General features: G+C 42.3%; 1 protein-coding gene across 3 annotated transcripts; it reads right to left on the bottom strand.

The window, feature by feature from the left end:
* Positions 1–3: 3 nt before the first annotated feature.
* Positions 4–25,081, bottom strand: map7b (microtubule-associated protein 7b). 3 transcript variants are annotated; one of them, XM_041064298.1, is made up of 19 exons: positions 24,996–25,081; positions 13,348–13,518; positions 13,126–13,203; positions 12,292–12,455; positions 11,204–11,321; positions 10,018–10,128; positions 9,145–9,240; positions 7,831–7,950; positions 6,232–6,380; positions 5,203–5,342; positions 4,728–4,993; positions 4,457–4,607; positions 4,203–4,371; positions 3,986–4,090; positions 3,841–3,891; positions 3,713–3,746; positions 3,442–3,538; positions 3,157–3,341; positions 4–2,174 (listed from the first exon to the last, which is right to left on the bottom strand). In XM_041064298.1, the coding sequence occupies exons 1-19, from the start codon at positions 25,039–25,041 to the stop codon at positions 2,164–2,166; spliced, it is 2,262 nt and encodes a 753-aa protein (XP_040920232.1). In that variant the 5' UTR covers positions 25,042–25,081; the 3' UTR covers positions 4–2,163. The 3 variants fall into 3 exon arrangements, with proteins under 3 accessions (XP_040920232.1, XP_040920233.1, XP_040920234.1); XM_041064299.1 differs by lacking the exon at positions 24,996–25,081 and adding an exon at positions 17,396–17,456 and having other exon boundaries at positions 3,442–3,559; XM_041064300.1 differs by lacking the exon at positions 9,145–9,240 and having other exon boundaries at positions 3,442–3,559.
* Positions 25,082–25,574: the final 493 nt, after the last annotated feature.

Below are 25,574 nucleotides of genomic sequence, written 5' to 3'. Positions count from 1 at the left end.
GAATAGGTAATCAATTCAAAAAGTTTTTATTTTCTTGCCAAACCGTACAGCTGGGACAGTTGTACAAAAATGTCAGTTTTACAGTGGTTCAAAGATCTTATCCCACAGCCCCTTTACTTTAGAGGAAAAGAACCTGTTAGTTTTAAACCTCATGGTAAGTCTTAGTAAAATATATCAACTTTTATACATAATTTATAGGATATCTATACTTTACAAGAGATTTTGCTTGTGATAAAGCAATTTCTCTGCAAGCTAAGTCAAGTTAGCATGGTGATAACCGCATGCTATGTACTACTGGCAGAAACCAGCATTTCAAAACAAAGCTATGGATAATCTGTCTGAAGTTTCCTTCCATTTTGTTGGAACTGCAAGATTTCAAACACAGAGGAAATTAAGTGCAAAGCTTTGAGAACCAAATGCCATGAGAGCAGCATTACAGGGGAGCTGTGTGTAAAAGGTGGAAGTGAGGATCACCGTATTGTAATAATTGGGTTCCAGTGTTTCACTTGAGTCTCTCTCTTCAGTCTTTCCTTTGTGAAAAGCTGTTAGAGACCCAGATATTTGATGTTACAGCTCCTCTGTGGTCACATAACTGACATTTCACCATGATCTACTTTAACAGAATGTCAAAGCTCACGCTGGGAATGCATATTTTCATTTCAGCGAGACTGAGTACATACAGTCACCTCATTCTTTCTATAAATGCGGTAAGGCAAAGGAACATCAAAATTAGCAGCATTTCTTCTTAAATCCTTAATCAAAAAAGATCAAATTAATGTGATTATTTCAAAATTAACATCGACAGTAAATTATTTTAATCCATTTTGTACTCACTTGTCCAGAACAAAGGACGACCTCAAACACAAGGTGGCCAAGCTACAGCGAGGTCCTCCGACACTGCTCACTGGCTCAGACAGCGCGACAGGACGGGAGGATGCAGCTTTGACAGGGTCAACAAGTGAAAGGGCAGAACTTAAAGCAGATTCTCTTTTTTGTCTCAATCTGAACAGAACGTGAAAACAGGAGAGTGAGGACGAAACAAAGAATCACATTTTATCTGTACAGCAATTAAATAAAACTAAACAAAAAAAAAAAATCAGTAGTTTACACCCTAATTCTCAGTTGTCTGAGAAAACAGTATTTTAATTTTGTCATTATCGTACTTAAACTCCATGACACTTCAATGCTGCTGCCTCACCCCAGTAATAACCTCTAGTTTTAAACACTGTAGACACAGCAAAAAATATTTTACATCACACGAACCTTTCCTGTAGTCTTAACACAACTTCATGCACTGATATCAATGAAACCTTAGAATTCTGAGCCTGCTGTGCGAGTTCCAGTTATAACTTCACATTGCTGATTCAGTCGCTCTGAATACAGTATGTTCTACAGAAACAACTTCAAGTATCATGACTGATCTCATTTATGTTATTAGTCTGTCACTCACACATACACACACACAAACTTGGACTTCTATCTTTGTGAAGACACTCATTGACATAATGCATTCCCTGGCATCTTACCTTAACTTTAGCCACCCAAACTTGAATTTATTCTATTCCCACACCCGACCCTAAACTTAACTTGATTCTAATCTGAATCCTACAACCAAATCTTAACCCTCAAACAGTCCTCTGAAGGTGTGTCAGAAAGTGAGGACTGGACAAAATGTCCTCACTCCGTAAGGTCCATAACTCAAACTGGTGCTCACAAAGATAGAAATACAAGTACTCACACACGCACGCACGCACACGCACGCACAAATCACGAGGGTCAAAAGATGAAACTGGCATTCAGTGCCCTCCAGTGATTTCAGGGCATTCACTTCAGAATTGGGGGGGTTAGTTGGGGCTGTACACAGAACAAACATTATGACCAAGTGTAAACATGGTCAGAGACAGAGAGACGATCTGTTCCCCCCGAGAGTCTGTTCAGGGAAAAGTAACTTCTCTCCGGAGATGCATTAGGGAGATCTTTGGAAGCACCATCTTTGGAAAATGGCTGCGGTGCTCTGCTGTCGAGGGTGGGTTAGAAAGTAAACCTCTGGTGCTTCAAGTCCTTCCTTTGATTCAGTCCAACAGCTCTGTGTTTCTCCACCTCTCTCTGACCACCTCTCTTGCCGTCTCTCTGGGTGTGGAGTCATCTCGGTCTCATGGGGCATCAGGCAACATCTGAAAACCAAACAAAAAATATAAAAAAACACATCAGTCCATGTGAAGGTTAAGACAGAATGAAAGGAAAGTATCTAGAAAGTCTGCTTCATCATCACCACTTTTTAACCACCATTTGTGTAATATATGCTGTTATATATTTGGTCACTAAAAAAGATTTTGCTCTGTATTTTCTAAAATGCCAAACCTGTATGTGCTAAAGGTAGTTAGCCACTCATATCAGGGAACAGGTGCTACAGGGTGTTATTCACCCTGTAGCACCTCCTGTACTAATGGGCTGTTAGGGATGACTTGATTCCTGCCAAATGTCTGTTCTGAATTGGTATGATGGTGTTGCTGTACTATTTAAAACTAGTATTTTCAAGTTACTCTGGACAAGGTGATCTGCCAAGAGTCATAAATATAAATCAATATGTAAATCAAGCCTTCTCAGCTGGCAATGAGTGTATGAAGCTCAGAGGAAGAGGAGAGGATGGATAAAGAGCAGAAAGCCACAGAACGATTAAATAAAAGGCAGCATACTATGACAAAAAAGGAAATGTGTAATACATTTGCTATAAAACATAAGTCTAAGTGTAATTTCATTGTGCCTCTTATGAAGTATAGACCTGGATAAAGCACAGATTGAACAAATGACAAAGTAGATCTGTTATCACCTTTTCCAGTCATGTTAATAGGGCTGCCAAAACTGTCACGCTCATTTAGTGCATCAATATAAAAAACTCAGAGAGACGGTTTTTTCATGGTCTAAATCAGTGCAGCAGAAGCTGAGATATCCTGGGTTTTAGTAAAAGATTCAACTTTTTAGGATTTGGTATGCAACCCTAACCCTCAAACCAAGAGTCAACCACAATGACAGACATTCTCTGTAACTTTATCAAGAGAATAAAGTGAGGAAGAAAAAGGAAGACAAAGAAAAGAACCAGAACAGAGAGTTTCTCCAAAAGAGACTCTCCAAAGCAGAAAGAAAATGCTTGTTGACCTGGTCCCTGCTGGGCCGAGATATCCTCTATTCCACTCAGAGGCTTTAGGAGACCATTCTCCCTGAAGGCTACGACTGGAGCTCTCTCCTCCTCCTGCAGCTGATGCTGCTCCTCCTCTCCCTCAGGAGGAGACAACCTGGAATGTGAAGGCAGGACGATCACCTCCTCAAACTCTCCGTTCTCCCTGGAAAAGCAGAGAGAGATGGGGGAGGAAAGGTAAATTTTTAAGATATAGAACAATGACGACACAAATTATTTGCTGCGCTGCTGGCCTACAACTCTACCTCTGGTCAGGATGGCTCAGTGCTGCGGTGCTGGGGTTCGGGTTGGGCTCAGGTTGCCGACTACTGCTGTTGCTATTGTGTGTTGGTGACACAGTCTCTGCAGATGGAGCAGGAGAAGCTGATGATGAAAGAACACCAACACAGCAGTCAGAAACAGCATCATGGGGACAACTGAAGTTATTCCAGCATAGGTAACAATTCATTATACATTTTTCAAAATAATAAAAGAATGTACACAGGTAAGATCATAGAAAAGGGTCAATTGCATTACCTGCACTGTCTCCATTCCTGCTAGGAATAACTTTCTATAAGAGGGAGAGAAGAAAAAGAAAATAAACACTCAAAAACGTCAAAGATTATCCACTGTTAATCAGATGTCACATTTCTTTTAGCCTTTACCTTCTCTGCTGTGTCTGAACGTCTTGTTCTCTTCATAATCTCCTCCAGGCGCTGGTGATTAGAAAAAAAAAAGAAAGAAAGAGTTTTCATATGCACCGTAGAGGAGGAGTATTATGGAAATTACGCGTGTGTCAACATGAGTCACCTTCTTTCTCTCCAAGCGTTCAGCTTCCTCTTTCTGGAAGTGTTTCTCTCTCTCCTGCCTCAGCCGCTCTGCCTCCTCTCTCTGTCGAGACTCTTCTTCCTCTTTCTAACACACACACACACATATACATTTCATGTTGTGAAATCTACAGATTTCTTGGTTCGGTCTCTAGCCTTTAGTTCAAAAATCAAACGTTGACTTGTAAACTTTCCCTGACCTGTTTCTGGAGTCTCTCTGCCTCCTCTCTCTCTCTCTGAAGCCTCTCTTCCTCTGCCTTCCTCTCCTCCTCTTCCTTCCTTCTCCTCTCCTCCGCCTGCCGCTGGGCCTCCTCCTCTCTCTTCGCTCGCTCCTCTGCCTTTCGGCGAGCCATCTCCTCCTTTGCTAACCTGCAGAGACACACAAATGATTCAAGGTCAAGGATGCACATACACACACCTTCAGTATTGTCTGTCAGCAGTCTAGAGATCATACCTCGCTTGCTCCTCCTGTAGCCTGCGCTCTTCTTCCTCTCTCTCCCTCTGCTCGCGGGCCAGCCGTCGTTTCTCAGCAAGGATGCGACTCGCCTCCTCTGGGTCTGTGGTGCCTGCTGAAGGCTTATGGGCTGGCGGACTGCTTACACTCTCTAGAAGGCATAATTGAAAATTTGACCAGTGCATCTTACAAACTGACTCATAAAAAATTGTTAACCCTCCAGGCTGCATGTTAATGTGAACGTGAGAGTGGTTGTAGAGTGGTAACAGACCGCTGGCTGCTGTAGGTGCTGCTGGTGTCTGCTCATTCGAGGTCTTGTTCTGACCCAGCGGCTGAGGTCGAGGCTGAGGAGGACTGAGAACCTGCTCTTCCCCCTCCCCCTCCTCCCCCTCCTCCTCCTCCTCTTGTGCTCTGGTGGGCGTGGGGGGCTGGGGGCTCTCCGGTGTGATTCTGACAGGACGAAGGTTTCCAGGGTCTTCTGTCCCTGGGGACTTAAGCAGCTTGGGGGTCGGAGGGCGCCCTGTCTTCTGTGGAGGCCTGTGTGCAGGAAGAAAAAGCTACAAAACACTGGTCCAAATAAGAGCAAATGCCATTCTCTTACGAGCGTTGAGCATTTTGAACATTTTTTCTCAGTTTAGCAGCCACCTTATGCCAAAAATCTTAAAAAACAGTCTTCCTACTCCAAGTAATTCAAAACTTAAATCTGCTTGTTCCCCATTTTGCAGAGATAGAAACAGTTCTCCTACCTGCCAGGAGAGGGTGCTGTCACTTTGCTGTTCTTCTTGCCTGGGGATGAGGAGCGTTTGCTGGGGGGCAAAGTTAGAATGGGGGCCAGTGGGAGTGACAGGTTGCTCCAGGACTTCCTAACATTGTCACGGTCCTTTCGCTGTTGATGCAAGAGATGGAGGGGAAACAAATTATTATTTAAACTGGGAAGGATTTTTTTTTTCCCCACTTAAATCAGGAGATGAGTAAACCACCAGTATAATGTCACCCAAGTGGCACTTCACAAAAAATGTTCTTAGCAATACACAAAGTCATCAGGTGGTAAAGACGGTGCCCAAACACAAGCGCCCTACTGACAGCAGCAGAAGATGATTAGTAACTGGATTAGACTCAGACGGCCTTCCTTTGGCCGTGCATAACCTCTGACCAGCTGAGCTGTGGCACCAAAAAAAAAAAAGATCTGATACCAAAATTAAAAATCAACCAAATAAGAGGAGTGGGGCACCAACCATGTCCATTTTTTTGATGAAATTCTGATGTGCAGGGAAACAAATAAAGGACAAAATTCAACGGTTAAAAATAAAACAGATAAAAAACAAGTGCATGTGAGCGGACTGTGTCTGCTATGAATGTATCCGGACAAATGTATGCATGTGTCTGTGTGTGGGATAAACAGTGCAGAAGATGTCCTCCTTCTAAGACCTTAATGGCATAAGCTCTGACACAGCAGCAGACAGATGGACAGTGGGTGCAGTGGTGTGCGTGTGTGTCTGTGTGTGGAGCAGAATAAGACAGAATCTCTGATATATTGTGTCTGACTGATCTGGAACATCATCAACATCTTCAAAGATGAAGATAACGCCACAAATTAAGAAAAGTGAAAGAAAGTCGCACAACCACACACATTATTTTATATCAATATTAACCTTACCATCAACTGGAAAGTTTAAGAGTTTACATTTCAGACAATATCGCAGCTGTCTTAAATATCTGAAATACTATTCTCTAGATATACATTCAAACTCGTGCAGGTTAATGACATGACCTACCTGTGTGGTTCCTGTTGTCCTCCTCCGTGGGGTGGTGGAAGAGGATGAAGCCGTCTCCCTGCTGAGGCTCCTCTCCTGGCTGCGGCAGTGAGGGAGTGGCTGGGCCTGCAGGGCCTTGAAGGACATGGAGCCCATGGGGTGGCAAGACACTGAGCGAGGACACACAGGCATGGCTACAGTGATGTATGAGGTGGGAGTGTTTTGAGGACGGTAATGGATCGGGACAGTGCGAGGATTTACAGAACGTTGGTAAGGGTTCGATAAACAGGAGCAAAAGATCAGGAAGGAGAGGAAGAAATGATAAGGATGGGTAAATTAATAAAGAGAAGCCAAGGGGTTTGGGAAGATCAGCGGAGGAATGAGAGGGATGAAGAGAGGTTTTGGTGGAAACAGAACAAAAAGAAAGACGGCATTAGTGCTACTGACTGGAAGAACAGCCGTGAACATACTGCGACCATCACTTGGGCACTGTTCAGTGAAAGAATTAACGTAAGGCTTTTAAGAGAAGGATATATTAGGGCTGACTGATCAGGTTAGAAATTGAGAAAAAAAAAACTTCTAAAACCTCCAAAAATATAGAATATGGTTTCTATTACTTTGTATTTGTATTACACGTAAAGGTGTCTAGACAGGAGCGGTTTTGTAAACCATTCCCTGCTACAACAAATCCCAGTGTTGGAAGCATTTCTACATCCAGTCAGAATCAACTACTATTAACAGACACATTAGACTCAACACCACAAACACAGGGACTGAGCATGCAACAAAATACACGAAACACATGCACCAGCTGCACCTTCACACACCGTGGATAATACCAAATGTATAAATGTGTGCAAAGTAGAGGAAAGGAAAATAAGATACAGTGCGATTTCATTGAGTGCGGGAGTGAGTTCTTGTGTACGTGAGCGTGAGTGAGAGTATGATTATTCAAAAACACACAAAACAGAGAAAAACAAGATTCCGTTAAGCAATGGAAAGAGGCAGAAATAGGCCGGAGTCGCTGAGCAACAACAAGATGCCGTAAAATGTCAGGAAAAATAAGGGCGCTACACAATTCACAACACTTCAACAAACATTTCAACAGTCCTTAACAAACTGGATTTTATTGCACAATAAAATCCATACACTCATTTTGGTCTATCAAAAGAAGTGACATAACTCAAGTCATATTTCAGCATTGGGCTTCACAAAATTACAGCACAAACACACACACACTCAAATCACTGCTGCAATGGTAACAACAGAGGGAGACAAGGAATGATATCAATAGTGGAATAGTTCCTTGACTTACTTGTTTAGAGCTGTGTGTGAGTGTGAGTGTGTGTGTTTATGTGCCAGCTTTGAGTGCCTGATACAGGCTGGTGAAGGAAGTTTCAGACTGTATAATGCTTTAAGTCTGGGCAAATCTGATTAACATCTGAAACTATTCTGGCCAAGAGACCAAAATATAAACAGCATAAATACTCAGAGCACTATGAGGTGCGATTTAAAGTTTAGTAAATATTCATCAACATCCTTGGCATCACTCAGTGTGCTCACCATAAGAGCCCAGGAGGGGTCTTTTGTGAGGGGTGTGTGTGTGTGTGTGTGTGTTACCTGTTTGCTCTCCAGACAGACTCATGGCACTGCGGCTGCGGGCCAGGTAGGAGTGTGTTGGCTGCTGCAGGCGGTTCACCACATTGCTCTCCCATGGCGTCAATGGAAGACGGCGCAGGCCTGAACACAGGTTACATTTGAGATTTGATAACTAAAGCTATTTAACGCCCACAGATCACCCTTAGCAATCAGTCAAAGCAGATTATTAATGATGCATAATTACTGTAGTTGTTACCAATTCCCTCCCTCGCATTGCACAGCAGTGTAGGCGAGAGCTAAAGTGAAGTCATAACCATGCATAGGCTGTTATGTTACACCTACACCTGCATGCACCAGACTGTTAATTAGGAAAAGAAGCAAACAGCCTGAAGCGAAGCTCAAACCAAGAGCAAACACAGAGAGGAGAGCATTCAAATAAACAGGACATACTGCATGTGCATTTTAAGAAAATGGTCTTTAACTAAGGTCAAGAAATCTATAAATGGATCTGGCAAATAATTTAAAACGTGCTGAAAGCTTTTATGAAAGCAAAAGTTAAAGTATTTGGCCAAGCAGAGTCCTTGGTACCTGGAAATGATGCAACAATTAATTAACCTTTACGGTAACCTGATTAAACCTTAAAAGAGACAAAGGACAATTTATCAGGCAAAACATGCAGCATTGCTGGCTCTGATAAAACAGCAGGGTACATGGTTGCAAGTTTCACAGTGAGGCGCCAAGATACAACTGGGCTGGAAACTGTACAAAGGAATCAGAGTCTTTAATATACACCACTTTGTATTCAAGCACTGTTCGAGTGTGGCTCTGTAGTGTCTACATTTACGTGTCCGTCCCATTGTGGAAATGTGGGTGCCGATTTTTTATCTGGGATAGAAACGGCATACAGTGTTCCCACAAAAACAAAAAGATTATCCTACGGAGGATTAGCGAAAGGGGTCACGCTGGAGGGGGGGCGGGATCTTGATCCCTCTGATGAAACACACACAAGTGCAAACACGCACACGTATACAGTACGTTCTGTTAGCTGAGAGTGGACATTTGATATAATCTCACATCACATCATTCTGTAAGAGTAGAACATCTAAATCTAAGTTTAGTCAGACAAAGTGTTTTTATTAAATGATCAAGGACTGTTCAGCTGCACATTTCATTATTAAGTGAACATCCACGTTTATCTCACGCAGGGTGGCCACTATTTATTTATATTTTTGAATTCATTAACAGTTTCCAGCCCACAATGTTCTTGCTTTGCAACAAAGTGTGTAAGGCGTGTAAAATGAGGGACCAAATTGCAAAAAGTTTCCCAGAAAACACCTGTGTCTTTGTGCTGGGTGGTCTTTCCCTGGTGTAGGCGGGGTTTGGACTGAGCTTTGTTAATGACAGGGGAGGAGGCTGTTCTCATCCGTAAGCCTGTCAGCAACATATGAACATCAAAGAATGTATAACTAACTGTCAATTAACATTTAAAAATATATACTTTAAAAAATAGTTGGACATTTTGAGAATTATGTTTATTTCTTTCCTTGAGAGAGTTAGATGAGGGGAGAGAGGGTCAATACAACTCTGATATCTGTCTGCTACATATGAAGCTACAGCAAGCAGCCGATTAGCTGATAACTGGGGTAAACAGTTAGCCTGGCTCTGTCCAATGGTATCAAAACCCACCTAGCAGCACCTCTAAAGTTCCCTTATTAAGAGGTCATATTTCTTTTGTTTAATCCATACAAGCATCGAAATGCAAAAAAGGATAAGTTGTGGTTTTATGGCTTAAAGCTGACACAATATGTTAACTAGGTGCTAATTATTGAGCTTTAGAGGTGCTGGTAGGCTAACTTTGTTACCCTTGGACGTAGCCAGGCAAGTTGCTTCCCCATTTCTGTTCTAAGTTAAGCTGTCTGCCAGCCATACCTTCATATTTACCGTACAGACATGGGAGAAGTACCAATCTTGTCATCTAATTCTTAGCTAGAAAGCAAAGTGCATTTCCAAATTTTTTCCGTTGAGGTCAGTGTCATTGTACTTCCAAATCTCATTATGAAAAGAAAACAATAATGGTTATGAGACTGAAAATTACGAGTCTTATCTTACAACAGACACTAATGGCATAAGATGCAACCAAAGGCAAACCATCACAAGGGAATGCAATGAATAATCCCGGTATTTGTGTGTAATGCTCATTGTCATTACCTCGGTCTGGTGAGTGTAGGAGTGTGGCAGAGGAGGAGGAGAGGCGCTTGGTAATGACAGGGTCCGCATGTTTGGACAAATTCATCGTGGACACTGACCGTCTGTCAGCATCTAACAACAAAGCAGCACAACAGAAGCAAATTAATGAAGTATTATTGAAGTGAAGGACCTAGAGACAGAAAGGAGAAAGATTGCTGGAGACAGCATTCTCTCACTGAGGGGCTACTCTAATCTAGGACTTCAGAGTCAGGGGTTAGGGTTCAGATTAGGTATGAAAAAACTACAAATATGTCGCTAAAAGGGATAAAATATTAAAACATGAATTAGTGCTAAATGGGTCTTATTTCATCTAAAAATGGGGCTAAAATGGTTTGAATGAATGGTCCTCCGTCCTAAAATATAACTTTAAGTCACAAACTGGGTTGCTACATGCACATAAGACAACAAACACTAATCATGCCAGACACAATGGCCTACATTTACACTAATGCCAGTGTGCTAAAAAAAGTGCTGTACAGTTACAGTGCTAAAGTCAGCAGTCTAATGCTAGCCAGCTAACTGACACAGTGCTAAAATATTCACATTGGGAGGTCATTCCATATCTGTGGTAGAGACTGAAAGCACTCTGCATGTGCTCCAGTCCAGCAAGGTCGAGTGGAAAGAGGAAAGCCGACTCGACAAAACCTGGACCAGGAGGGGGAAGGACAATGGCAGAGAAACAAAGAGCAGAGAGGAGGGAGATCCAAGAGCGAGGGTAAGAGAGAGAGAGAGAGAGAGAGAGAGAGAGAGAGAGAGAGAGAGAGAGAGAGAGAGAGGGAGAGAGAAAGAGAGAGAGAGAAAGTGAGTCAAGGGAGAGGTTTTGAGAATAAGGGAGAGAAAGAGGGAGAGGGTGGGAGAAGCAGAGAGGTAGAGCAGGGTGTGAGTCAGCAGTAACAACAGAGGGCAGCGGATCTGAAAAATTCAAATATAAACATGGCAGAACAATACTGACACGCAGAGGCAGGCAGACATATTTACACAAGAGGCATCACATCAGACACCAGGGAGATATTAGAAGTAACCAGTAAACCTGGAAGCACTGACAAGTAGATTTCTCACACCTGTATTTAACACACTGTAATGACTGTGGGAGAGTGTTATGAGTTTATGCAGGTAATGCGTGTAGGGGTGTGAGGTGTTAAAGTACCGGCTGGTGTGCTGGGAGTATTTGTGTGCAGTGCCCCTCCCCACGACCAGCGGTTGGGCTTCTGTTTGGTTTTCTGGCTCCTCTCCAATGTCCGACGTATCACCGCCTCATGACGAATCTTCAGTCACAAAAACAACAATGACAACATTGTCAAGTTATCAGCATTAGAAAAAAAAAAAACCCACAAATAGTGATGCAACACCGGAGCAATCTTTGCTCTGAATAGTTTAGTCTATTGCCATGAAGTGTGTTTTGTGTATACCAGTTGTACCAGTATTTGGCAGATGAAATCAAAATTCTAATTACGAAACGCTCAAAATGAAAGCAAAACCACTCTGTGGCTCTTCAAGCTGTGAAGACACTTTCTGGGCGGCTGCAATGCCAAAAGTCTTTGAAGTCCATTGGAAGGTTCAACATCTTGAAGTATTCCTACAATGTACAGTAAAAACAAGTCTAGTGGGGTGTTCAGGTTCTGACACTATCCTGTGCTGCATGTCATGCCACTGTCTCACTCTTTCCTTGCATTTCCTGTACGTATTTCAATTGTCACAAAATGCAAACATCCTGCTCCAAACTTAATTTGCAAAAGTAAGATTTTAGAGATTTTGTAACATTTTGCCTTTACTTGACAGAACATAGCTGAGACAGGTGATTAGATGATAGATCACTTGACCACAAAGAATCAACCTCTTAAAAATTATTTACACCTGGAATATATGTTGTGTTGCAAAGTCATCAACATGAGCTGCCTCAGAATCATGTTGTGGATTTCCGACAACACAACAAAGACACCACGCTCCTACAGTCTGTGAGTGAAAACTGGTGGTAAATATGCAGATAGGTGATTGCAGGAGAGTTCAAACTCCAATTGACTAAAGAGGGAAGGGGCAAAGATCGTGTAAATGGTTTACTGAAAAGAGATTTTAACTAGTTGGTTCAAGGGGATACTATTAGCAGAAAATAATGAATGAAATTATGAGAAAACGGTGTTGCACTCTTAGATCTTGGAGTGAGAAGTGTTGCAGGTGCGAGTCTGTTTGCTTATTTAAAGCGTGAACAGAACTAGATGCACAGGCCAGAGTCAGTACCCTGTCCTCCTCCAGTTTCTGCCGTCGTTTCTCCTCCACGGCAGCCCGTCTCTTCTCCTCCTTTATCCTCTGCTCCTCCAGCTTTTTCCTCCTCTCCTCCAGGTGCTTCTCATAGTGCTGCCTGGCTCGCTCCTCACGTGCCTGCCACTGGGCCTCTTTGACAGCTGAGGCATGATGAACGCACACATACACACAGTTAATAATGATTTGATGCATGTGCGTGTGTTCACATGTGCTTGCAAAAAAAAAAAAATCATACAAGTGTACCTAACCATATGCACACACATGGCACATGGACACAAACACGGGCTTAAAGCAGCAGTGTGATGGGTCAGCTGTAGATCATGTGACTAGGCTTTAGCTCTCAACACAAAGCAAATCCCGCAGCCCCTCAGCTGGGGCCAGAGGTACTGTACAATACGACAAACACAAACACTCTTCAGCGATAAAAACATACAATACACAAACAGGCCGTGACTCCCTAAAACCCATCACTGGCGGTATGTCACTCACACACTTGTACAAGAGCACACATTCAAACCACCAGCCTTTCTAAAACCTAAAGTCCCATGGCCTGACCCATTATGTAACATGGGTGCCATGGCAACGGGGGTGCCGGGCTTCGGCCAAGACTTTATGTAACAACGAGAGAAACAAGCACTTCGCCACAGCTACCAACCAAGTTCAGTCATGATATGTTGCGGGAAAGACAAAAAAAGAGAATGAGGAATGCATTTAACGCCAATTTACACACACAGTGTGTCTGCTGTCTGCCTCACACCTACACCCACACACACACATCCACCCACACAAACACAGTTAAAGAATACACACCATTCTGTTTCTCACGCTCCTCTCTGCGCTCACGGGCCAACCTCTGTCTCTCATCAATCTTGTTGAAGAGCAGCGAGTCTGCAGCACATACAACAGTTAAACAGCAGAATAAAGTACAGCTTGGTTGAGAAACTGATGAACACCAAACCAATCCTGTGTTATCTCTCAGACTAATTTTTTGAACATGAAAGAAATATTTCCCTGTATACTAGTCTCACGTACCAGTTTTGGTGGCAGCATTGTTACTGGGGCTGTTGCTGTTGGTGGTGCAACTAGGGGTTGGAGTGGGGATAGGGGTCAGGGTGGGAGTGTAGGTCTGTCCGGAGCCCGAGGAGTCTGGGCGGGTGGCTGAAGACGTGCTGCCATCCTCCGATTTATACTGGGAGAAAGACGCTGGGAAGAAAGACAAAAGAGAAAAGTGTTACTGGTTTCCAAGACTGCTTATGAAAAAAACAAAAAAAAAACTGTACAATCAGTTAAACCCAACCATTCAGCAGCATTTCCATAGGATCTTTACCCTACAAGGATAGTGCGGCCATGACATACTGAGCCAGGCTTTGTTGTTTCTTGAGTGTTTCTTGTGTCTTCTTACTTCTGGTGCTTATTTCGGTGGAAAAAAAAAATTTTTTTTGGGCACATTTATTTTATTCAGAGAATAGAACAGAGTTTCACAGTTTCTCTCATACTATATGTCTGTTTTGTTTTAATGAGACCATACATAAAAATGCCTACTAAAACACTGTCATTTGCATTTGTGATCTAGACTTGAGAGTTACCACAAGAAAATCGTACATTAGCCATTAGGGTGTGATGAGACACATGGTAATGTAAAGTCCAAACACAGACTAGCTGCATGTGTGTGACATGTACTGCATGTATGAAAACACATGAAAAAAGAGAGTTAAAAAAAAAGAACAATTATGCAAGGAAAAGAGAAGCTGCAGAAGACAAGACGAATCATGTGAATGAAAGAGATGGATTAAGAGGGGCTTGATAGCCCGATAGTCTGCATGCTGTCTCTGCTGCATTGTCAAGCCCTGCAGTGTAGCTTGACAGGAAACAGAATGGGGTGAAACAACATATACCGTGTTTCCTGTATTCTCAGATGTTCCTAGTGTGTTGTCCTGCTTCAACTCAGCTCGGAGCTAGGCTATTGATTAATGGTCCTATCAGGCTCAGGGTGACTCAGCACTTTCAGGTCAGCCTCCTGGACACAGACACAGAGCTTAACATTGGGCTTTATGCAGAAACAGATGGTCCTGTCTCAAATGCGCCAAAATGAAAACATGCACATGCCTTTGTGCTGTGGATTGGGTAGGCTGGCTTAAACCAAGGACAAAAGGACAAACAGTATTACAGTGGCAAATATTAAGATTATTAACTGACACGATTGTTTAATAAATCACACTCGTGTGTGTGTTACCATGCAAAAACACACAAGGTGAAAAAGAAATTGTACTATATTGTAGATGTGCAAAATAACAACTCTATGCAAAACACATACTGCTCCTTTGTGTGAGTGTGGTGAATAGTGAGCGAGACATGTCTCCAGAGACCAATCTGTCCCAGAAAGTTGAGGACCAAATTAAATCAGTCCACCTGACCCAGACTAAACTGACAAACTGAAACAGATGGACTCTACCTGAAATAGCACAAGTCACACACCCCATTCTACTTCTGTCTCTCTCTCACTTTTTTCTTCACGGCTTCTTTATCTCTTCATGTCAGTGACAGTAGCTCAGTGGGGTAATTAATGATGCCAGTGGAAGAGAGAAGCAAAGTACAAATTTCATAATCAGTCGTACAAGTGGACTCTCTTGTGCCTTGATGGACACACTGGAGGGCACTTTGCATTTAAATGTAGCAATCTAACTTTCAACTACATCCTTAAATTGTTGTGTTATTTAAAGCCACCACATATTACATCTAAACTAAACTGCAGTTAATACTAAAAAAACATAAATTATTAGGAACAGATAAAGGCCTGCTGCAGAAAATGATATAAATCTATACTGCTGATGTTGTCTCCACCTTAACACATTCAGATGTCTTATGGTAATTCACAAAAGGACACGCTAGACAAAGACATGAGGTCATAGCTGCAGAGGTATTGCATGTCACAGTCTGGGACAGTTACAGAGGTGTGTACTCAAGTATTAACAAGCATACCCTGCCTCAGGTGCGGCAGCCTTGGAACTGGTTTCATAATGGCTATTGTTATAACAGGAAAGGCTTGGCTGGGCCAGGTTACAATAATGTCTAGTCTATGTATTCCTTTCCCTAAAATCATTATCCTTCAACAAAAGATTAGCTCATTCACAGAGGAAGATAATGTCCTGCAGACAAATATTGAACTGGGAATTTGTTAATGGGCTTTAGATTAAGTATAATAGCAACATAAATGAGATGGAGTGAACTCTGAATGAGAGGTCATATGGCCATTAAACAAAAGGACAAAATAGGGAGCTCATTCCATGCAAGTTAACTTCTGGAGAGCGATGTAGTGGGCCCTCTTTACAGATCGAGTGTGCAACTACACAATAAGCCAGTGGTGATGGGCTGAATGAAGACCCACTTTCTTAAATTTGACAGCTTGAACTGGAGCTTCACTGAAAAGACCCTGGGAACACTCACAACCACACAAAAGAGAAAAAAATTCCCTTCCTTAAAAAAGAGTCTGGCTCAGAAACAAAAGCACGTAGAAGAGAACAAGAGGGGGACAAATAATGAGCAGTCAAGAGGAATTAAAAACTACCTGTTCCATTTACAGTTGAAGATAATTAGTAATTGATAACATATAGCACAAATTAGGAGCAATATAATCTATGGATCCACTTCAGCAGAAACTGGCTGTATATTACTCTCTGCAGCAAGAAGCACAGATATGATAAAACCATTTTTAAAAAAGCAATGAAAACAGGTGTGCATATTAAGAGTACATACAGTACAGCAGGTGTGCAAGACAGAATGTGGCCCATATTCACATTTCATTAATATTTGACCAGAACAATCTGATTAACAGCCTGATGTTCCCTCATCAAAGTATGTGTGCATATGACACATGCTGTCTTCTGTGGTAATCAAATGCAAGTTACAGGATCTCAAATGACGGTGTGTTTTTGCATGTAAGTATGATACAACACTCATCCTTTGTTTATTTATAAGGGCTGACTGATGATACTAAGAGTACAGAAGATAAACAGATATACATTAAAAAGTCCTACATAACAAAAAACATGTCCCACCCATACTGCACTAAACCTAAAAACAAGTCTATGACCTGTTACAGAGTCCAGAGTTGATACAGAATCCAATTTGGCTTTGCTTTGCTCTGTTTACAGAAAAGGTTAGCTGAGGTCAAAGGGCATCCTGTGGCTCGAGTTGCAGATGAGGCTGTGTGCAGATCAGGGCAGCATTGGGTTTTAGTTTAGCTATACTATTACCCTACAGAGAGAGTGGCTTAAAGAAATAGCCTTATAAATAGGAGGAGACTGGGAAAAGTAGGGATGAATGCTTTGGATACATGATTAGACTAAGACTTTGTGATTAGTGTGGTGGGTCTCGTCTCTGCCATGAGCAAACCCTGAATCCTGCATTAATCTTGAACTGAATGTGTAAAAGTGTCATGTCATAGACACGCTGTAGGGAATAGGTACCTATGTATTTATGTACTCACAGGGCTCAACTCCCACAAAAAGGGTCACTAACCTAGTATTTCAACACTATCCCTACTTCCTCTTCTCTCTCATCTAATCCTACGTTGCGATTTGCACAGGCAAAATGTTGGGAGTTATGACAAAGGCTGCTTTTTGCTTTGATCATTGCAGTGTGCACAGGGTGTCCAACTGAATTTTACACGGAAGCGCTGCCTCCTAATACACCATCACCCGCGATGTTTCTACCGTGTAATGTGTTAGTTTTACTTCTGGTGCAGTTTTGTATTCCCACTGCTTCTCACCAGCTCATCCATCTGTTGTAGAGGTCATTAAACAAACAAACCTCAAAGAGCAGCAAGTACATTTGCTCGTGCGCACTAGACAGCTGTTTAACAGCCTTAGCAAACACACCAAAGTCAATTTAATTTGGTGTGTTGTGTCAGCTCCTAGTAATAAATGTCCACCTGTAAACCTCCAAAGATCCTGACCACCTTTTGCCATGCTCCGAGATGAGCTGTGTATTTCCCAAACAGTCAACCAAAAAACCATGTAAGCCTACACCAAAATGTCATCTACAGATGTCATGTCCCTGTGTCTCAGCAAAAGGCCATTACCTGGATTTTGGTTCATGATTCCAGGAGAGTCAATCACAGGATGGGACCTGTTGAACCCCTGGCTAGCGTCCCACTCCGACTAGTCAGATCGGAGGGCCAGAATCAATGTTCCTACTTCCTGAAAACATCCCACACGATGCAAGATAAGCTCCAATCCAAAGTCCATGGTGCAGTGAGAGGTGTGGGGTGAAGGTACAGCAAAAAGAAGAAATTCCAAACAACCCAAAAAAAGTGACCACCCAAAACCAGAACTGTCCCCAGAGTAAAGGGGAAAGCAGGACGGGAGAAAGAGAGAGAGATCAGTTGTAGTTGGTGTCACTGTTGTTGAGAGCCGACTGAGTGTGAGACAGGTTGTGGTGACTCTCCAACCCCCATCCTTTTGTCCATGTGTGTGCGTGTATATGTATGTGTGTATAAAAGAGACAGAGAGTGAGACATAGGGAGAGTGTGACTGTTTAATCTGGCCCTCCCTCCCCTCATGCTGGTGTGTGTGTGTGTGCACGCTCCCCACCCCCAATCTATCTGCATTCATTGGCAGTCAGATTAAATGGTCAGAGTTAGCGATTAATGCTGTGCTGTCCGGGCCAGTGGGTAGCAGGCAAGCACGCTGTGTGTCTCCTGCCTTCCCTGCAGCCTGAGAGGATTAGCAGCTGCTAATGCTAAGCTAAACGCTAAGCTCTAGTCAGCAGAGGCCTTTCGGGCCTGGGTAATAGGTGCAAGAAGGGTGGGTGCTACTTTATAGCATGTAAGGCTGAATTATTTCCACACTGCAGGTCCGCATTTTAGCTCAGATGATGGGAGGAATGTCTGGTGTCATCACTCACTGCGGCTTCTGATAAGATGTTTGATGAAAAGAGCCATGAATAATAGAAACTGCAGTCTTCCGATACTGAAAATTTCCTTTTTTTTCCCCTTCAGGTTGTTAAGAAGCTGTAATGTTATTAAAAACTTTGTTTAGCAACTTGTCACAACATTAGTTTAGAGTTTACATACGAATTGATTTGAAATGACAAATTCAGAGATTAAGGATCACCAAAACTTTTCCTAGTACTTTTCCAGTACTTTTCCTCAACCAGTGTGATTCAAAACTCTTCTCTTTTTCAACCAAGCCATATTTTTACACTTTTAAATGCACATAAAAAATCCCCTAATTTAATCCATTATTCTTAATAAATTAAAAGGCAAGCTAAGGCTGAACTAGACAAAAAGGTCTTGCACAGAATGGATGAGGGCAGATATATAGATATATTTGCTGACTGCTTAGCCTGTTCCATGCATAATAGCTACACTTGGCATCCTCAAAATACAGACAAGTGTAGCTGATATTATGAGCTCATACTGCTACAAGAGCTTGCAATCATCTCTTCATTCTCCTCTCTATGTTTCTTCTCCTCTATTATTCATGGTTTAAGTGAGCCCTACGTGCATGCTTGTCCTATAAAGAAACTGCAAAACCCTTAGTAGGAGGATCATGTCATGTCATATCTTGTTCTTTCAGTATCATATAGCTGATGCAGACAATCTGTTTAGATGGAGTCACGTTGGCTTTGTACAGTGTAAAACTCAGGATGAACTTACAGAATTACAGTATATATGGCTTAGGTTAAGGTAATATGGGTGAAAAACATAAAAATGTATTTGTGACATTAATATTTTATAAGCCTCGTGTCTTCCTAAGTCCAACTCTTCCTCAATCAATCTGTTATACAAGTTAACCCCTCTGATATCACTAAAACCGAGAGAGGAAATAAAAAACATACAAGTGAAAGGAAGATGAAGGTATGTTAAAAGAAATCCTGAAACTGAACTAAACTTGGAGCAACTCCTAATGCATCACAATAAAGGCACTACAAACCCTTCCATGCACTGCTGACTAAACTGCATTACTGCCTTACAGGATCTTACGTTTTCAGAGAAGCAATGTACTGCTGATTCAGGAAGTACCTGAAAAGCTCAGTATAGGTAGGTAGTATAGGTATAGGTATAAAATGAATGAATAAAAATGAATGAATGAAAAAGTAAAAGGATAAATAGACAATATTTCATACAGGCCGTCAGATGTCTGAAGCTCTGGAAAACAGGGCAAAATACCACGAGTTAAAAGCGAATGCGTTGAGTATTTATACCAGCTGAGATAGCAGACACCCGCTGTCCTGTTGACTGACTGCTGTGCTTACTGATGCATTACAACTACATACACGTGTGAAGTGAACGGCACCTTCACTCTCATCTGTTGCCCTTGTGTTGACCTAATCTTGCCTTGTCAGCTGGTTTGTACACAACACACAAATCGTGCTTTCTCATCAGACCTGTCAACCACCTGTCACTGGATGGCTGAGCATGATGGGTTGAGAGGTGATTTTCTCAGCTACTGAAAACCATATACACACACACACCAAAAATAGTGAGAACAAATACACACTTTAATCCTCCGCGATTTTAGATCTTTTTCCGACTGTCTACTGCTGTGACTCTCCAGAGAGTGGTTAAACATGCCTCTGCCCCAGTAGCCTCCCTGTCCCAGATACTAATGCCTTCGCTCTCACACACACAGACACACAAACGTGTACGCACACACACATAATTTAATAGTTTTAACAACACAAAGTACCTGAGCATACAAATTCATAGTGCCCTCCAACTGTAGTTTCCCTTTCTTCTTTCCCTCCATACCTTTTTTCTTCCTCCTGCAAGCATCTCTCCGCTTCTGTCCCTCCTCCTCCTCAGTGATGGTGAAGAGTGCTGGGATGGCTGAGCGGCTGCTTCCCTTCCTCAGCTTCCACTTGCCCCGCGAGCACCCGCCTGCACCTCCTCCTTGTCCTCGTCCTTTACTCTCTGGCATCGCCTGCCCTGTTGCTAACCCTCGAGCCCCTGGCTAACTCACCCAGCCCCTGCCCATCCCACCCTGCAGCGGTGGGTGGGTGGGTGGGGGCAGGTCAGTGCTGGACCCCAAAGAATGGTGGAGGACAGGGTAACCCCTAAAAGCCTTCTTCTCAGTGAAGACGTAGACAACAAACAGCTAACAGTTAAAGCTAACAGCTAATTTCTACTGGCTGCACATTGCAGCTCTGTGTCTGAGAGCAAGAAGAAGACAGAGAGGAAGAGAGAAGGGGGGAGGACAGAACAAAAAGAGCAGGAGAGATGAGAAATAAAGAAATAAAGGTAAGGAGGATGAACAATGAATAAAGTAGAGTGCGATGCTGAGGGAGAGTGTAAATGAGACAAGCAGAGCAGCTCACTGTGCCATGTCCATACTGCCTGCGATGGCAGTGCCAGGCACAGAGAGAAGAGTGAAACAGACAGAGAGTGCGAAAGAGTCTGAGGATGAGCTCTTGTAGTCTGGCTTAGAAGAAGAAGACTTAATCCACAAGACTGGCTCGGCCCGAGAGCTGGAAGGATTGCACTGCTCTTGGCTCTCTCACTCCTCAAGAGATGCTGCTGCTGCTGTCACTACTGTTGCTGCAGCCCCCCGTCTCCCTCCTCGACTCTCTTTTGCTAGGCCTACACTGTAAATGCAAACTTGTCAGAAAAATCTCATCACACAGACACACACTGTACAGTACACACATACATACACACATTCAGGCCCACACATACACGGGTAACAGGGATGTTAAAATATTCAGTGAGAATCCAGCAGTGGAAGGTGAGCCGGTACCAGTGAAGAGTTTCCCTAACAACAGCAGCACATGGGCCAATGACGCAGTGGGAGAGTGGAAGTGAGGGAGCAGGGGACAGGCACACTTTAATGTAATGTACACACACACACACAACTATGGATGCACGCCTATGCACACACCAAACCAAACATTGCAGCACTGGAGGAGTATCTGCAGGAGGGGTGTGCTCATAGAGCACATGGTATGCGTCTCCGCCCCATTCCCCACTTAAAGAGCCATCAGCTATTTGATAAACCATGGCTGTATAGTAAATAAGCAAATCCTCCCAATTTCATGTCTGACTGGTCTTCACAAGGACAGGGTGACACAAATGTAATAAGCATGAAGCAGAAGTCGTATTTACAGAGCAAAGTAGCAGTTGCACTGCAGTAGTGCTGAAACCATAATCCATTAATCACACAAAAATACCAACCATTCTCCATTTCTACCCCATTTGCCGCTTTTCTGTGTTTTATAATGTTGTAAATTAATTTCTGGGTTTTGGACTGACTTAAACAAGAAGATTTAAGACGTCGATCTGTGCTCTTGAAATTAATGATGTGTATTTTTCTCTATTTCCTGGTATATTATATACTGTGTTAACCCATCAATCACAGAAATAATTGACAGTTAACTTAATAATGAAAATCATCTTCGGCTGCAGCCCTGTAACCCTGCAAGGGGCAACTAAGTTATCACAGTAGTTAGAGACCACATTATTCGAGGCCTGTTCAGTAACAATGCAAACACCAGCCTGAACAACCTTTACCGGCGGTGTGTGTGCTTGCACACGTTTATCTCACGTCTACCAAAGCAAATACACACAGAGATTAAACAACCAGCAAGACAGCTTGAAATCTTAAAGCCACTTAAGACGCTGTGGCTCAAAACATCAAGGTGACAAAATGATTAAAGACACAACCTCTGATAGGCATCTTGGCTTGTAGCTGGCCTTATATACGTTTGTAAAGGGAATAGCCCAATGAGCAGTCTGCCATACTGACTATTTGCTAACAAACACATCCGAGTCACAACTTTTTCACACACATTTAAAATATAAAGGAATTCAGGACAATTCTTGCTGCCTCATCTCCTCGGGGAGCACATGCTGTACAAACACATATTCCTGAAAGGGCAATCTGATCTTTGTCCCTGCAGGATAGAGTAATCCTACACTCAGACTTTAACCGGATAGCCTAGGCCACACACCCTTCTCACACCTATTGAATGTGTGTATGAGACACAGACATGAGAACAAATTAACTATTTTGACTGCAGATATCTTTAGAAATACAAGCGTACAAGTTTAAATATACAGATAAGCAGCTATTTTCATCAATTTGCTTACTTCAGGTGAAGCATGAACATACATTTTATCTTGTTTTTTTCACAAATATAATACACAAGATACATATTACACCCCTATATACAGTAGCTAAAACCTAATTCTCATGTGTATTTCCTGAATTGGGTTTGATACAGTCTAAAATTAAAGAGCTATGTTATTTACTGAATACTTCAGGTTTTATTTGTCCATGGATGACCACTGGCATCTGTAGAGACACGTACTCACAAGAAAATCCTACAAGATGTGGACAAGATGACCAAGCAAAGGGGGCCTCCCACCCCCGGCACATCACCAGAGCGACCCACTACAGTCGAGAAAGCAGCACCTATCCACCACAGTGCTGTTTTCCAGATTGGGAAATAATATTATTATGGTGGTACTGTTGGTGAAGCACGGCTACAGAACAGCTGCAACAATGAGCAGAGCGCCTGAAGGCTCAGAACAGAACAAACCTTAATACCACAGGTAACTCCAACAAGATATATAAAAGCTGTCTATCATTAAAATAAGGTCCAAAATCCTTGTTGAAACAAACTGGCAGTGCCAGCTGATAGGAAAGGAGATATTAAAACCTGTTTTGCCCCCAGAGTGAGAGAAGAAATACAAAACATTTTTTTGTGCAGACATATTGTGAAGCAACGAAGGGATGTCACAGATTGCCCTGTAAGATGCAGGGATCACAACACTGCAACGTGCTGTGGATTGTGCATCTAGTGCAGTTCACAGCAGCATGGGAATACATGATAAATAATGCATATGGAAGGAAGTTGTTTATGAATACTAAGCTAGCAGCAGGATTGTAAATCTTGAAAGCACCATGTTACAGAAAATGGATGCTGAGAGCTTGCAGCAGGACCATATATTAGATACTAGATTTCAAGGTGAAATAGGAAATAGGAAGAGGAGCACACAGTGACGAAGGAGTACAGCTGAACTGACAATACAAACATGCTGAATCTAAAAAGCTGAATGTTTTTAGGTAGTTTAACAACATTTAGTCCTGTTAGTCTATAAAACTGCTCAATCAGCAGTGTGAAGTTGACACAGTGAGCTGCCCTTTTATCCTATGATTTTGACCGATCTTTTTTTTTTGGAGCTATGCAGTAAAAATCTGAAATTGTAGCTGTAGCCTAACTGCAGGTGAAGCTACGTCAAACTGGGATGTCTGTGGGAGAGCAGAGCATGTTACTACGTCATCTGGAAGTGTTAGGGACTTGCTAGTGAATGATGAGGATGCTTGTTTCATGGTATGTATTCAAAACAAATGAACAAATTTCCTCAGTAGTTTAAAGCTTCAATTTTTTTTAATTAAATTAAATTCTCCATGTTCTACCGACAGAGCATCTAGTGTCAACAAGTTTGTGAGGTTAATTACGGTGGTGATAAGGGTATAGTCAACACCCATGATCCTGATCAACATTTTAGTGTTTTATCAGGCTCTGCCACGCAAATGGTTAGAGTTCAGCTTTGAAAAGTAATTGAACACTGTACGACAAAGGGAATTAACAGGCTGTTGCACTGCTCCCACCACATCCCAACCAGTGGAGTCAGAGCAGGTATTTACAATTAACAGCTGATGGAAAACACCTGCTGTGTCGTCACTACTTGAGGCACAGTCACAGGTGAAAGCTGGAGGTATGCTTCAAATAAATTTTAAACCAACTGTTCAACCATTTTTTGATTCAGTTCCAAATTAAAGATTTTTTTTAAATCTATAATGTCCTTGTTTGTTTGATTTTGGCGACGCCTCTGGCTATATTGTTTTGATGGTTTGACCTGAAGCAAAAATGATTAGACTGACAGCACCTCCCACACAGCCAAACACGGGGTCACCATTTTATTTTGCTTTTAGGGCTTTATATAACATTTGTTTTTACAATGTAAGAACGAAATGGGATTAAAACTGCACATCAAAAGACAAAAGCCCAACACAACAGTGGCTAAAGTAACGCACTGCAGTCAAGCTATGAGTTGACATAACTTTAATATGATAAAAGACAGCACCCGTAAGTTAACACTATGGGTCTCAGATGACTGGTTAAACGGTGTTTTAAGAAAAGCTAGGAGTTTAAATTGTGGACTAAAAATAATTTTAAAATTATGTATACAATCTAGAAAGGGAAAAAAAGTTTAAAACAAAAAACACGTAGAAGCAGTCTTCTACTGAAACCGTCTACTTATTTCCATTAATTCACCTGTCTCGTGAACTGAAGGAGCGTTTCGACCAGTTGACAAAATGTCAGCAACAGGTGTGTGCCAGCGCGAGAGCAGCTCAAAATATTATATCTCAACAACGGTAACAAAGGTAAAAAGCTGAACAAATATATATATTTGAGTACTTTTGAAAACAAGTCGTGTTTAATAAACGGAAAGTAACCGGTTGGGTGAGTCGGTTGATAGTTAATCCCACTCCCGTGACCGACCGGCTCCGAGTACTTGAGTCTCCCTGTAATTCATCGTCAGCGTTCAAACACCGACAAAAATCTTATTTTCATAGAGACCCTCCCACTGACAAGTACCTCATCGTTTAATGAAGAGTTTGTCCATTTAGAAAAGTTTGTCTGAGTAAAGTTTCCTGTCTGTTAGAGCTCACCTTGGGACTCGGGAGGAGATGCGTCGCTGCCATCCAGGTCCGCCATTTCTCCTGACGTCAGCTGAGAGGCAGGAACCCGAGGGACCTGCTGGTGCTGGACTGATCCTGAGACAAGACCGGACACCCTCCCACGGACAGACAGGTGGGGAGGGGGGGGCTACACAGGCTAACATCAGCGTTAGCGCCATAAAACGAACGGATAATGTGTTATAGTGACAGTTCTGTGCAGGATAAAAGTTTGTACACCTTTTATTTACTTTCGTTTGGGCCACGTAAACCTCATGTGAGCTTTCAGCTGTGTACCTGCAGGAGCTAAAGTCTGCTTATATTAAGAAAGGGTTCAATTAGGTTCATATCAGGATATTTTTTTACTGCTTTAAATATGTATGCTTAATGAGCTCGAGATGGGGTAAGGTGTACATGTGAAACGACGTGGTCTCAGGTCTACGAAACGGTATTCTGCTGACACCTACTGGCAATCAGGGTATATCAATATGGTGAAATTATTTCCATGGTTATTTGACCTTCAATTTCAAGTTCAATAAACGTGTCAGTCATATCAGTCTGTGTCAGTTTTCT

The sequence above is a fragment of the Toxotes jaculatrix genome, chromosome 19 (genome assembly GCF_017976425.1).
Source record: "Toxotes jaculatrix isolate fToxJac2 chromosome 19, fToxJac2.pri, whole genome shotgun sequence".
Classification (NCBI taxonomy): Eukaryota; Metazoa; Chordata; class Actinopteri; family Toxotidae; genus Toxotes; species Toxotes jaculatrix.
This window is presented reverse-complemented; position numbering and strand designations above follow the sequence as displayed.